At 33.9% G+C, this 15330-nt stretch overlaps 1 protein-coding gene and 2 non-coding genes across 8 annotated transcripts in view; all 3 read left to right on the top strand.

Annotated features, from left to right (window-relative positions):
• The first annotated feature begins 440 nt into the window (after window positions 1-440).
• Window positions 441-513, top strand: Trnav-aac (transfer RNA valine (anticodon AAC)). The gene has a single exon. It is a non-coding gene; the product is annotated as a tRNA-Val (tRNA).
• Window positions 514-1127: 614 nt separating this feature from the next.
• Window positions 1128-1200, top strand: Trnav-aac (transfer RNA valine (anticodon AAC)). Its single transcript has one exon. It is a non-coding gene; the product is annotated as a tRNA-Val (tRNA).
• A 4063-nt stretch (window positions 1201-5263) lies between these two features.
• The window catches only part of LOC128246600 (uncharacterized), a 49929-nt gene continuing 39862 nt past the window's right edge, over window positions 5264-15330 (top strand). The window contains exons 1-2 of one of the 6 annotated variants that reach the window (XM_052964870.1): window positions 5264-5502; window positions 13898-13965. In XM_052964870.1, coding sequence (XP_052820830.1) covers window positions 13909-13965 — 57 coding nt within the window. In that variant the 5' untranslated portion in view covers window positions 5264-5502; window positions 13898-13908. Of the gene's footprint in view, window positions 5503-8507; window positions 8605-10427; window positions 10597-10695; window positions 10829-13897; window positions 13966-15330 lie in introns of those variants that run through there. The other 5 variants (XM_052964873.1, XM_052964871.1, XM_052964872.1 and 2 more) reach the window with 5 other exon arrangements.

Genomic DNA, 15330 nt, shown 5'->3' with positions numbered 1-15330 from the left:
GGGAAACTTCGTAAATCATGAATATTCATAAGCATTTTAAGAAGTAGCCGATAACAAAAAGGAAAGAATCTCCTTTGTGAAGAGATATTGGCATATTTAACAGTATCCTGCTTAAAACGATTTGTAAGCCGTGATCCCATTGGATTATTTTGAACCGAGATTACATCCGTAATTTCTCGGCCATTTCCGCACCGCATAAGGTGCGTCTCATGCGACCAATCAAGCGGCTGGATTTCACCTCATTAATTATTCATGAGTACGAAATCTTAACAGCTGATTTGCCCAGGGTATCATATGTTATGATACGCTGGGTGCCGAGGATGCTGTAGGATATTCGATATACATGTTTCATCATTCAATTGAACTTTAATAGGGTTAGGCTTAGAGAAGGATCAAGGTTAAATAATGAGATAATGATAATTGTCGAAGGAACATAACTAGATCCCGTGGTGTAGTGGTTATCACGTCCGCTTAACACGCGGAAGGTCCTGAGTTAAATCCTCAGCGGGATCACTTTTTTCCTATGTTTTTGTTTTTATACTATAATACTAGTAGTTGAATTCAAGTTTTCAGTGATTGAGAAAAAGGCTTCAAATCGCTGAATATAGGACTTTTGGCTTTGTGGAACTCTGATTTCCATTTTTTTTATAAAAAAAAATCCTCCACATAGACTGATATATAGACAGCATTGCATATATATTTCCAAGACGAATGCAGTCGTACCAATATCTCAATATGTTCGAAAAATGACTGACAGTCATGTAGAACTTAAGCTTCTAGGGCAGTACGTATCGTCTATCAATCTGAAAATTAAAATTGAATAAAAAATGACCAAAAGTAAGTGATCCCGCTTAGAATTGAACGCAGGGTCTTCCGCGTGATAACCACTTCAGCACGGGATCTAAAGCAACTGTAAGTTCTACAATCTGCATATTTCATCAACCAATTAAACTTACGGTTAGGCTACGAGTAGGAGAAAGGTAAACTAATGAAACAGTTTAATTTTATTATGTTAATTCAGCTAACACTGTAACTACTTTAAAACAATGCGATGTCTTTAAACTTATTCAAGCAAAATAACGATATGACAAATATATAATCAACAAATATAGCCTTACTTCCATCTAGATCCCGTGGTGTAGTGGTTATCACGTCCGCTTAACACGCGGAAGGTCCTGAGTTCAATCCTCAGCGGGATCACTTTTTTTGCAATGTTTTTGTTTTAATACTATTGGTTAATTAAAGATGTTTTTCAGTTTTTGAGAAAAAGTGCCTCAAAGCGCTAAACATCGGACTATGGGCTTTGTGGAACTTTGATTAATCTTTTTTAATACTTCCATAAAGATAGTATATATAGACCATTCGATATATCTTATCAAGACGATTGCTGCCGTTAAATATCTCAAAAATATCGAAAATCTTTTGACTTACAGCAATATGGAATTAGGTCATTCCAAATTAGTCCTATGATTAGCGTCAACCCTGAGTACGAAACATATCTAGCTATTTTGCAAAATTAAACAAACCCCTGAAAAAAAAAACGATGACTAAATGAGTGACATCCAATGTAGTATACCAGGGTATGTATTTATAAAACCTCTTGAGTCATTTCCTAACGTAAGTCAATTTCTTAATATTTTCATATGCAAATGAAAAGAAATGAATAAGAGGTTTTAAACATTAAAGTATGTTTTTTTTCAATAAGGTCAATACAAATACAGTATTTTGAAAAATCTTTATTTTGAATTTCTATATGACTCAAGAGATAATAAAATAAGTAAAGTGACTTAAAGCTGCACTCTCACAGATATACCATTTTTACAACTTTTTTATTTTTTGTCTTGGAAAGAGCAAATTTTTGCATAAATATCTGCAAACCAATGATAAGATTGCTGACAAAAAATCAGATCGTAGATTATAATATTTCCGTTCGAAAATTAATGTTTTATGGCTTAAACCGTTAGAAAAGTGCATAAAACATCATTTTTTGAACTTAAATAAAAAAATCTGCGAAATATGTTTTTTGTCTTATATAACTGGTTTCCATGGATATTCGCAAAAATTGGCTCGTTCCACGACAAAAAATAAAAAAAGTTGTCAAAACGTTCAATCTGTAAGAGTGCAGCTTTAAGTTAAGAAATGACTTAAGAAGTTTTGTGAATACGGCCCCAGCGCCTCCTTAGTCCCTTCTTGACCATTCACAATTGTAAGATTCATTTCATTGCAACATTAAACTTATATCATTGGCATCACACAGAATGCATCATTTTCTGATATCAAATGCCAGGGTATAAACTTTAGCATGTTGTTCCATACCCGTGTTCTGTAGTCGGTATTAGCCTTTACTAGCAGTTTAGTTCTTATTAAAGGCTACGTGGCCACAAATTCCCCATTTAAAAAGCGCTAAGATATTGCTTTTGTTTATTTTATTTGTACCTTAATCATATGCATTATTTTGTTCTAATAATTTAAGTCTAATGAGTTAAAAATGATTTTGCATTTAAATAAAAAAAATAATGTGTGCACCAACCTATATTATGCGCCTCTTTGCCGAAGAAATGCAATACTTATGAAACATAATCCTGGGGCGCCACCCCCCTCCACCCTAAATCGTCCACGTATACTTGTTAGTTAAATATAGGATAAAAAGTAATAAAACACGCCTAAAATGCACCATTTCGGAATAGAAATCGTTAAAATAATGTAGCCAAAATTTTAAGCCAAATAAATAATGGATTGGCGCAAATCAAAAGCTAACGCTCCTCAATTACGCCAACACTAACGTAAATTCCTGGATCCGCCCCTGATTGCTGTTATTTATGTGTGCCTTATCTCTGGCAATTCGTGTACCTAGTTCCATACGATTAAAGAGCACTTTTACGACGAACACACCACTTACGACACCAAGGCTAGGTTAATACCGCGACTTTTTCTACGTAAAACAAGCGAGCTAAAATCATACTAGGCACTAGCGGATTTTGAGGGGGCGCGCAACCAGCCCGCGCCACTCCTTTTTTATTTCAATGGGAGAAAAACAAGCAATAAAGTACGCTTAAAATGGACCATTTCTACTTCAAAGGGTTAAAAAAAATGAGGGAGTAAACTCAAATCCCCATCATCGGCAAATAGTGTATGCCATATAGTTTCGGTTCTGAGGTAGGGGCGTATGTCAAAGGGTTGCGCCCCTAAGTAACATCCCCTCTAACGTCAATTGCTGGATCCGCCCTTACAAGGGGTGACAAGGAGCAGACAGAAAATTGAGGCACAAATAGTATATATTGCACTGTGACATCGGCCTTGATCCGATAGATACAAATAAGTTACGAAGATCGCCTTGACGAGTAGAATATTTGACCCACATTCAAGTCGTTAAGGGGTGTCAGAAATATAGAACGGACAAAAAATATAAAGACTATGACCTTCTACCAAGTTCTATGACCTTGGCCTTGATCCGATGAGAGTGTCATTACATCCACTCATGGCGGCTAAGAGATATGTGACCGACAAGAATTCAAGGCTCAACCTTGACCTTTTACAGTAACAATGACCTCAACCCTGTATGAGTACATCAATTCCATAAGGTCAAGTTTTATTCAAACAAACACATTCAAAAGGCTTAAGATTTGGAGCAGACAGAAAATAAAGGCTGAACATTTGATACCATTCTGTGACATTAAACCATGACCTGAAAATCTCGAATAATCGCACGTCCCTGATAAAAGAATCATGTTTGTTTAGCGGTATAATTAATTTGCATAATACTCTTATTTTTAGATTTGAGCGTTAGCTCAAGACTTTTGTAACTGACCACAGAAATTCAACTGAGTTGAACATCATACTAGAGTATACCTGATTTCAATAAAAAAATCAATTCATGAAACATACCCGGAAAAAAAATATGTTTGTATACAAAATAAGTTCATTTTTAATTAAACGTAAGAGTGTGTAATATTGTGCGTATATTAACAGTTAACACACTTATAAACACGGATATATGAAAGGGAAACTCCTATGATATGTAGAACTCGTCGCAATCTGGGGATAACCTCGCTCATTGGAATGCATAACAATCCTAGAAATTAGGTACTACAGGGGAGGGAACTCATATATAGAATACATAATTAATTCAATGCAATTTTCTCCCCTCTGTTTAGAGTTTTGAGAATCACAATAAACGGTTTATAAAATCAAATGTAACGATTGGACACTGCCGTAACGGACAAAGATACGAACGGAAAACGAATGATAATGGGAGGTTTGTATTTAATGACATCTTATTCACAATGATATATCTCGAACATTTTTTATTACTGGTTAGAGTCGGTATACGTTTCCATAGGAAGTGCACATTATTTCGAACCTACATAAGAAGGATAACACTTCTTTTAGAAATTGACATGGAACAGCGGTTGCTTCCCTTGCTTCGTGAAAAAGGACGAGTTTCAATGTTTTTAATTTTTTTTAATAAATTCAAATGATCTGTAAATTCATGCATTCGCAGTATTATCTTCCAAAGGATCCAACACGGAGAAATCTACCTGCTTCATATGGCTAGCACCATCTTACAGAACTATTATTTGTCTTCATTAAATTTCGGTTTAGCTCAATTTTTAAGGGTAGCTACGGTAAAAGCATATATCCAAGTGAACTCTTTCAAGAGGTCAAGAGAAAATTTCCCTAGTGAGGATCGAACCTGTGTCACAGTGGGTACGAGAAGGGTACATGACTTGTCCAACTCATTTTCTTTATTTGAGAATACATGTGTTTGTTTAATATTTGTTCCAGTATGTATATATACAGCCTTGATCGAATGACTTCTGACTAAGAAATAAACTGTTAAATTATATAAAAATAAAATGTTAAAACAACAACAACAGCGGTTAAATGTTCGAAGCACGTTCAAGTAATATACTCGGGAAACAATAACGTATGAATATATTTATTTTTCTCCGATGTTAACAATAAATCTGCATGTAGACATCTGTTACTAAACGACTCTTGCTTTTAACATGGGTAGAATGTCATTTAGATTAATTGCTTGCCTGAAACATTCTAGCTACAATTTGCATTAATTATGTGTATAACTCAACAGCCCTCTCGGAAGTTTAACCCATATCTTAATTGTCCATAAGGTTTGTACAGCGCGTTCCGGGTCTTATCAAGTACCCGAGCATCGAAATTCCACCCTTTAAAAGTCAAGTCCAGCTTCAGTATCAAGTGGATTGGCCCATTTCGACATTAAGGGGTGTTTACCCGACGAAAAACGAGTGTCGCACACTGCGCTACGCTGTTAAAACGGCAAATATGGCTCGACTATGTTAATACACCCGAGTATAGCAGTTAGTGGTAGCGCGTAGCGCACCCTTTAACTGACAAGCTGTCACGTTTATAACTTGACGTTCGGAGGGAGAATATGGATGGAAAAAATAATGGAGTTATATCAGAGGTTTTGATTTAAGGACAATGAGAAGAAAGCAAAATAAACCGGAAAAATCTGTAGGGGTATGTTGGTTATTTTTAAAGCAACGTTGTTTAATGTTAAAGGTTTATATTTGTAAACGTTTTATTGTGCATGTAAATACCATATGTCAGAAAGGCTTAAACAACAGTTAATGTCGGTAAGGGGTGAAATTGCGCTTATGGTAATGTTGTGCATGAGTATTTATCCATATATGTCTGTATTTGTGGTGCTTGAGATATGAATTTGAATGCATGTAACAATAAAAAATACATTTAGAAAACAATTACATCATTTCTCGTTGTTTAAAAGTCTTATACGAAGTTGTTTTACGTAGTACAGTACTTGCTCAGGGGTCTAGACTTTACAACGTAAATTGTGAATTAACAATGCATAATTATCCTCAAATTGCGAATTAACGATAAATTATATACGTGAGTGATTGAATGATTAAATCACTTTTATATTTAGCTATTAAACACTATCTGTAGGATATGAAAGAAGTTATAGTGTTTTAAACAATACAATGTTGGGAACACGAAATTTAGGCATCGCAGACTAATTCCTGGGTGTTCTGATTATGTTGTAGAATGGATTCCTATACATCTATAAATATACTTACACCCTACAGGGGCGGATCCAGGAATCAACGTTAGAGGGGGCGTAGCTTAGGGGCGCAACCTTTTGACATGCACCCCTCCCTCTGAACCGAAAGTGTATGGCATAAACTGTTTGCCTATGGATTGGGGGTTAAGCAATCAAGAAAAATTAACAATTTGTAGTTGGAAATGATGCTATGGGCGTATTTTATTATTTTTTATCTCCTAAATTGACATAAAAAAGTAAACTTTGACGATTTTAGAGAGGGCGCGCGCCGGATGCGCCCCCCTCTAAATCCGCTAGTGCCCTAAGAAAATCTATCCATGCTCGTAAGATAATTATGTTCTTTAATACGTAGTATAGCACATGGTGATAGATGCTGACAGTACACAGGCTACATAGAACTTTTACATATATAATAAAACACATTTTAGTTTTTTTTTGTCATTTTAAGTTATAAATGGCTTTAATTATTGAAATTCTGTTTATAAAAGTAAAATCAGGCACATATTTCATTATGTCATAATTTGTCACATGTGTATATAAAAATGGTTACATTAAAATTCTGTTGTTTATTTAATAAACAAGGCAGATTTGATAAACTATTAGTTTAATGTATACAGTAACATATTGTTTGGTATAAATTATATATAAAAGAAACATACAGGATACTGTTGTAAAATAGATTTAATGTTGCCTAGCAGTCTAATTAATGGAAAACTCTAAAAAACCAAAAACAGGATATCCTGAAAAACTAATTGAGAAACAAGTGAGCATTTCCTTTGTGAAAGACCTCAAATTGTTCAACATCCTTGTGTATATTAATAAAACATGGAGTATCCTGTTCTGATATACTTCATAGCTACCCCCAATCTCTGGGGCTAGCCAGACTAGAAAATGTACAGCATTTTGTAATTTGATAATCTACCCAGCATTTTGTGGAGCTAAACTTGAAGATATGGTTAATTTGAAACACTGGTGTTTGCTGTTGAATTTCTGAATTATAAGCTATAAATAAACATGTAAACTGGCAGATTATACCCAGAAGTAGCTGAGGGTATTTAGCTGAGGGTATTTTGAGTTTCAGATGTTTGTAAACATGTTAAATTCAAACAAAAAAGTCTTATTTTAAGATGGCTTGTTTTTTGGCAAATGGGCTTGGCCCTGTAGTTTTCATTTTATTGTTAAATATACAAATAAAATATTGGAAATGTTGATTTCTTCAAAGATCTGTGTGTTTTCACTGGTTCTGTTAAAGCAACTGTGCACCAGATGATTAGTTTGCAAGAAAAAAAGAAAGTTGTCGAAAACTGACATAAACTTGGTATTAATGTGTACAACGCATTGAAACTTACTAACTGAAGTACCACATAGTTTACAATTTAATTAAGTTTAGCTTTATTTCATATTTTTTTATTAAAAAAGATTACTGGGTATTTCTACCTAGTAGATTTCATTCCTTATGCCTTATTGGCTAGTCGTTGTTATCACGTGATATTACCGAGTTAGGTGTATAGCTTAATTATATCACCCATTCAGAGTAAGCCTTCATAGCTCAGTGGATACGACGCTAGGCTGCAATTTTGGCGACAGGGGTTCGAACCCAGTCTCCGACACAATTCTTTTTTTACATTTTGGTACTTTTTTTACAATTATGATATCAAAGCGTAACACATTCTATTTAATAATTGTCCTGAGATTCGTTACAGAAAAAAATAATTTTGGTGCCAATCTGGTTTACAGCCCCTTTAAAGGCAAATATCACAGAGAATGATGTTTCTTCTGTATTTAATAAAAGCAGTTTTTTCATAGTGTTCACTGTTAGAGGCACAGCGACTGGCCCTTGTAACATATTTGTAGATTAAATTGTTTAAGAGTCTTAGCAATTAGCTGGTTCCTTTGTATAATAGTATTTATTTGGATAAGTCAAGTGTGAGGGCTGCTGAATTGTTAATTTCAGTTATGGATGAAAAACAGCTTAACCGTAAGACTGTCCTAGTTTAATGTAACAAAGTGGATATTTGCCTTTAACTGAACTATGTTATACATATTCAAAACAAACAAAATATACGCCACTTGAAGAATGACGTAAATGCTATAATTTTAGAACAATAAATTTATGATATGAATAATCCCTGTCACACGCTTAGTTTCGCTTCCCAGAAAATTATCTAATTGCTAGACAAACAACAGCATTAAGCAGAATATAAACCCAAATTTAAACTGAAATTTAATTTTGGTGGTTTTTCAAAAATGATGCACAGTACGTGTTAAAACCATTTTGGAATTCCGCTTACATCATCTACTTATATTGTTTCTAAGGGTTTCCCATTTTAGTATCTCATCTTTAAGCTGGGAAAAACAACAGTAAATATGGTGAAAATAGGTTTTCCAGTATGGTAAATCCCCCCTCCCCCCCTCCGGAAATGTTGACAAAACAACAACAACAGTTAATATGGTGTAAATCAGAGTTTATAGTACATAAATAAATATGGGTAGATTTAGTATGTTATTATGAAGATATCAACGGCTATTTGACATTTTGGGTAGGTAAAAGTATGTCATCTGTCAAAAATATGACAGTTGCTATTTTAGACATTAATTAAGGCATTTGAATTGTAGGGCTATTCAAAATGTTAATAAATGTATTTCTTACTATATACATATCTAAGTTTCTTTACAACATAATTTTACTGAATTTGAACTGTTAGTTAAATTATTGATTATCTTAAGTTTTGACTTGTATATATATACAGTTATACTTTTGTACTTTAAACATTTTGTATTTTTAATTGTTTCTCACATGATTTAATTTTTTTCATTAAACCGAAACCAAAACTCTAAAAACAGCAGGGGTATTGTTGTTGGAGGAAATATATACAAATGGCTGGGGTTTAAAACAGAAAGGAATTAAACTGTATGCCAAAAAATGCTGTAAATGTCAAAGAAGTATGTAACAATATAAGAGATTCTAACATTATTTCATGCTGGCAACATTGTTTAAAATGTGTTTAAATTCGTTGAGATATTTTTTTTTGTGATGACTGACCATTTTGCTATGGTTAAGAGTCATATTTTCTGAATTTCTATATGTCTGAATTCACAATATCCAGAGTACAATTATGTGATTTTTGAGTGCCCACATGTTTTTTGGTATAATTTTCGGTTATCATTTGGCTAGATGACACTTTTTGAAATTATTATCAGGGGCTGGTCCAGGATTTTATTTTAAAGGGGGCGTAACTCAGGGGCATAACCTTTTGAGTTGCGTTTGCCCTCAGAATCAAAATGAATTAAGTTTAAAATGTTTAGGGGTATATTTTGACTAACTTTGAACCAATCAAAAGAATTAACTTGTCTGCCAGAGGACAAATTATTCAGTTTGATATCATTGGCTGCTGGAATGAAAATTTAGCATTATTAGGAATGACTGATGAAAGAGGAAAGCTGACACCCTAAGGCATTACCAATATACTCACACCATACATGTGGTTTCCAGCATTTTTTTGCCCTGATATGTTACATAAACATTTGTTTGTTAACCACTTCGATTTGTTTGTCCAATTTGTTGTATGAGTAATTCTTAGTTCACATAAAAAGACGTCCATGAGCTTTTTTACGATTTAACACTTGTGATCATACCTTTCATGAGCGGATCCAGGATTTGACGTTTGAGAGGGCGTAACTCAGGGGCGTAACTTAAGAGCGTAACCTTTTGACTTGCACACCTCTCTCAGAATCGAGATTTATTTAGTGTTGGCAGGTGGGGGGAGGGGGGTACTCTTCATTGTTTCATGTCTATGGTTCATTCCTACATATCCATGGTTCTGAATTTTGGGGTACTCCCCAAAGAAAATTTTATCAATTTTGAGTCTGAACTGGTGGAACTTGTGAATTGTAATACTTTCTTTCCCCTATACTGTTATTCAAAGTAAACTTACTTGTATGACTGTATGGGGGGAGAGGTAATAATATGTGTTATTGGTAGGCAAATAAGGCAAATAATTTTTTTTATTACTCTGTGAAATTTAAATTAAATTTAAGCTTTTAAATTAGGTTATAAATTCATATTGTTGGCGTGGGCATGGGATTAACTGTAGAGAGTAGTGGCTTAATTTACATAAAAAAAATAAAAATGTCCAAATGATAAAAAAAAAATGTTTACCTGAACACCCATTATTGTAGCTTAAGTAATTCCATGGAGAATATGACTTCTAATTCAGAAGAAAAAAATGCAGCTAAGTCGAGGATAAAATACCATTTGGCCTATTACATGTTAAATTTTGAGTGATAAAACTTTCTGAAATGTTAAACAGAGAACCCAAGGTACATTATAAGCACCAACACAGTTTAACTTTCGAATTTCAAATTTTACAGATAAGGATATTTTTGCAGGCGTCAGATATGTACCCATATGGTTCCGTTCCCAAAGATAATGGATAGGGTATGGCATTAAGCTGAGATAATTGAAGAAAACCTACAAGCTATTGTCACAAATTTATAAAGTATCATCATACCGCTTCATATATTTCTCTCAGGTGAGATTAAAAATTCTTGGATGGTATAATAATTCATTAATTTGAAGTTATTATTTTTATGGGTTAATTAACCGTATGAATATTAATTTAGTTACCGAGGTACTTTATACGATATATTTAATGTGTATAACTGCGGTTATAGCTGAAACTTAAGACTATAAAGTCATTAATTAGACTCAAATGTTTCATATACCTGTTTAAAATGTGTGTTTGAACTTTATAAGGAAACAAGGTAAGTATCTGAAGGCAATTTTAATTTAAATTTAGTGAAAAGTAAAGAATTTGTGACATGCAATGTAAGATTAATTGGTTTTTTATTGGTCTTTATTAATCAATCATGTTTAAAATATACATTGGAGTATTTTGTTTTAAATACTATAAAAAAGTAAACATATGGTTCATTGTAACATGTTAATAGTTTTTACTATATATACATGTCCATGTATCATTGTTACATGTCCATGTATCATTGCTACATGTCCATGGTTCATTGTTACATGTCCATGGTTCATTGTTACATGTCCATGGTTCATTGCTACATGTCCATGGTTCATTGTTACATGTCCATGGTTCATTGCTACATGTCCATGGTTCATTGCTACATGTCCATGGTTCATTGTTACATGTCCATGGTTCATTGCTACATGTCCATGGCTCATTGCTACATGTCCATGGCTCATTGTTACATGTCCATGGTTCATTGTTACATGTCAATGGTTTATTGTTACATGCCCATGGTTCATTGTTACATGTCCATGGCTCATTGTTACATGTCCATGGTTCATTGTTACATGTCCATGGTTCATTGTTATACATCTGTGGATCATTGTTACATGTCCATGGTTCATTGTTACATGTCAATGGTTCATTGTTACATGTTCATGGTTCATTGTTACATGTCCATGGTTCATTGTTACATGTCCATGGTTCATTGTTACATATCCATGGTTCATTGTTCATTGTTACATGTTCATTGTTACATGTCCATGGTTCATTGTTACACATCCATGGTTCATTGTTACATGTCCATGGTTCATTGTTACACATCCATGGTTCATTGTTACATGTCCATGGTTCATTGTTACACATCCATGGTTCATTGTTACATATCCATGGTTCATTGTTACATGTCCATGGTTCATTGTTACGTATCCATGGTTCATTGTTACGTATCCATGGTTCATTGTTACATGTCCATGGTTCATTGTGACATGTCCATGGTTCATTGTTACATGTCCATGGTTCATTGTTACATGTCCATGGTTCATTGTTACATGTCCATGGTTCATTGTTACATGTCCATGGTTCATTGTTACACATCCATGGTTCATTGTTACATGTCCATGGTTCATTGTTACACATCCATGGTTCATTGTTACATGTCCATGGTTCATTGTTACATGTCCATGGTTCATTGTTACATATCCATGGTTCATTGTTACATGTCCATGGTTCATTGTTACGTATCCATGGTTCATTGTTACGTATCCATGGTTCATTGTTACGTATCCATGGTTCATTGTTACATGTACATGGTTCATTTTTACATGTCCATGGTTCATTGTTACATGTCCATGGTTCATTGTTACATGTCCATGGTTCATTGTTACATATCCATGGTTCATTGTTACATGTCCATGGTTCATATCCATGGTTCATTGTTACATGTCCATGGTTCATTGTTACATGTCCATGGTTCATTGTTGCATGTCCATGGTTCATTGTTACATGTCCATGGTTCATTGTTACATGTCCATGGTTCATTGTTACATATCCATGGTTCATTGTTACATGTCCATGGTTCATTGTTACATATCCATGGTTCATTGTTACATGTCCATGGTTCATTGTTACATGTCCATGGTTCATTGTTACATGTCCATGGTTCTTTGTTACATGTCCATGGTTCATTGTTACATGTCCATGGTTCATTGTTACATGTCCATGGTTCTTTGTAACATGTCAATGGTTCATTGCTACATGTCCATGGTACATTGTTACATATCCATGGTTCATTGTTCATTGTTACATGTTCATTGTTACATGTCCATGGTTCATTGTTACATGTCCATGGTTCATTGTTACATGTCCATGGTTCTTTGTAACATGTCAATGGTTCATTGCTACATGTCCATGGTACATTGTTACATATCCATGGTTCATTGTTCATTGTTACATGTTCATTGTTACATGTCCATGGTTCATTGTTTCATGGCCATGGTTCATTGTTACATGTCCATGGTTCATTGTTACATGGCCATGGTTCATTGTTACATGTCCATGGTTCATTGTTACATGGCCATGGTTCATTGTTACATGTCCATGGTTCATTGTTACATGGCCATGGTTCATTGTTACATGGCCATGGTTCATTGTTACATGGCCATGGTTCATTGTTACATGGCCATGGTTCATTGTTACATGTCCATGGTTCATTGTTACATCTAAGGATGTGATATGGCTAATGTTTATCATTACATATAAGTATATATTCATTGTTACAATATATCAGGGTCATTGTTTCGTACGCAAGTTTTATTCATACAAGTACAGGGTACAGGACTTAATGAAATTGTTATTGTTTTTTATTTCCTGTTCATAGATCATGCTTTCATTAACAATGTTCATGTAACATGATTATACATAGAGAATAATTGTTTGTTTCAGTGTAAGATATGAACATATTTCACAGAGTGGCTTTACCAAGGGTGAACTATTTACTTTTGGTATTTATGAGGGGAAATATATTATATCTTACACTGAAAGATACAGTTATTAATTTTATTTCATGCTTATAATTCATTAAAATCAGTTGAACTCTAATGTAAACAAGCACACCAAAAATTTTTCAACACAGACATACAGGAAATGACATCGTTGATTTTTCTTCCCAGCACTCACACTGTGCACTTATGTTCGTTGTTTTTTTACAAGAAAACGGGTTAAAGTAAGAGAAAAAGTGAAATTATATTTCGATAACTTGACTCTAATGTGAACAAGCACACCAAAATTTATTCAACAACGACATACAGGAAATGACATCATTGATGTTTCTTCCCAGCACTCACACTGTGCTCTTATGTTTGTTGTTTTTTTACAAGAAAATGGTTAAAGTAAGAGAAAAAGTGAAATTATATTTAGATAACTTGTCTGTTTTATTTGGTGCGTTTATCAAGATATAATTTACCGTTATATTCCAATAAATCACCAAAAAGCATGAAATAAAAAGTTTTCTCGAAGTATCATTGTTACCTAAATTGTAGAGGATAAAATTACTCATCATTAAGTTTTAAATTTTAAGGGAAATTAGAAATGGACTTGAGAATAAAGTTTGATGGAAAAACTTTAAAAGAATGGAGAGAATTTAAAGTGAGTTGATCTTTTTTAGCATGTTTTAAAAATTATTGAAATCGGCCAAATTGTACAGAAAGAATATTGTTAAAATGATATGAAAAAAATCACAGTTAGGTCAATATCAATTTGATGCCTAGACTTAACTATGATACAGTACCAACTACTGTTACCAAGGCAACCACCTGATATTCTTTTCTGGTACAATTTGGGCTATTTCAATTCGGGTGAAGAGCTTTGGGAATGCAACTCTTTTGGAGACGGTGATTTTTTGTATTTCTCTGATCAATACTTCAGCACCAGTCTTTCACCTTGAACCCATTAAGTTTGTGGTGGTTAGAACTTAGAATAGATGCACAGCATAGAGAGTCTGGGACCCCTCGCCCCTCGTGAACTGAACACCCCTTCATTTTTTACATTACTAACATTAGTGAAATTGACAGCCTGCATTATTCTGCGTACCACATACCATCCTCTTGAGTTTGAAAATACTTCTGCAAAATCCCCTGAATAACGTGTTCCTGAAAAAGGGGCAGGGGAGGGGGAGGGGGGGGGGGTAAAACCCTCAGTGTATCACACATATAGAATCATGCTGGATGACATTATAAACATATGCATAAAATGTTTGATTGCAATAAAAGCCAATAGACGATTCATACAGATCACACACAGATCACAAATACTTCAAATCTTATAAGAAATATGACATGTTACTTGAACATAATAATAGTTGTTGTCACAGACAAAGATGGAAGAATAAGTATTGTATAACTTATCTGTCTCCTTGACTGCCATGTAGATGAAATGTCTGAATATTAAATGTAAAATAAAATAATTCAAGAGAAAATTTAATGTTTAAGTGGGTTTTTTTCTTCTTCATGTCGTTTTATACAGCAATTAAGGGTTTTAGCTAGAACTGAAAAAGGACAAGGTGCTGCAGAAAAGGGACAGGGGGAAAAAGGGCACCTTGAAAAGAACTGGAACTTTATGAAATGGGGCAGAAAATTATAGAAATTGTTTTAAATTGAAGTATTTTTTAGGTTTCAACTGCCAGTTATGTAAAAGGTGTATGTATTTATAAAATTATTACAAGTTTTAGACAATACAAAAGAAATATCCAATATAAATAGTCTTGAGCATTTAATTCTATGAAGGCAGAATGGTACACATGCTGGCCTCCATGAGGGCAAAAGGGTGCTACTGAAAAAGGACAGGGGGCAGCACCCTTCCATAATTCTTTAGTTAAAACCCTAATTTATATACATGTAAAGACATATAGAAGAAAAATAGAAATCAACTTTCAGATTTTTATACCAATTTATATGGTTAAAGCTATATTACCAGTTTAGTGGGGAAATGTAGAATTAGTGATCAGGATTTAAT

The sequence above is a fragment of the Mya arenaria genome, chromosome 9 (genome assembly GCF_026914265.1).
Source record: "Mya arenaria isolate MELC-2E11 chromosome 9, ASM2691426v1".
Taxonomy (NCBI): Eukaryota; Metazoa; Mollusca; class Bivalvia; order Myida; family Myidae; genus Mya; species Mya arenaria.
Note: the sequence above shows the minus strand (reverse complement) of the source record. Positions and strands in the feature narration are given on the sequence as shown.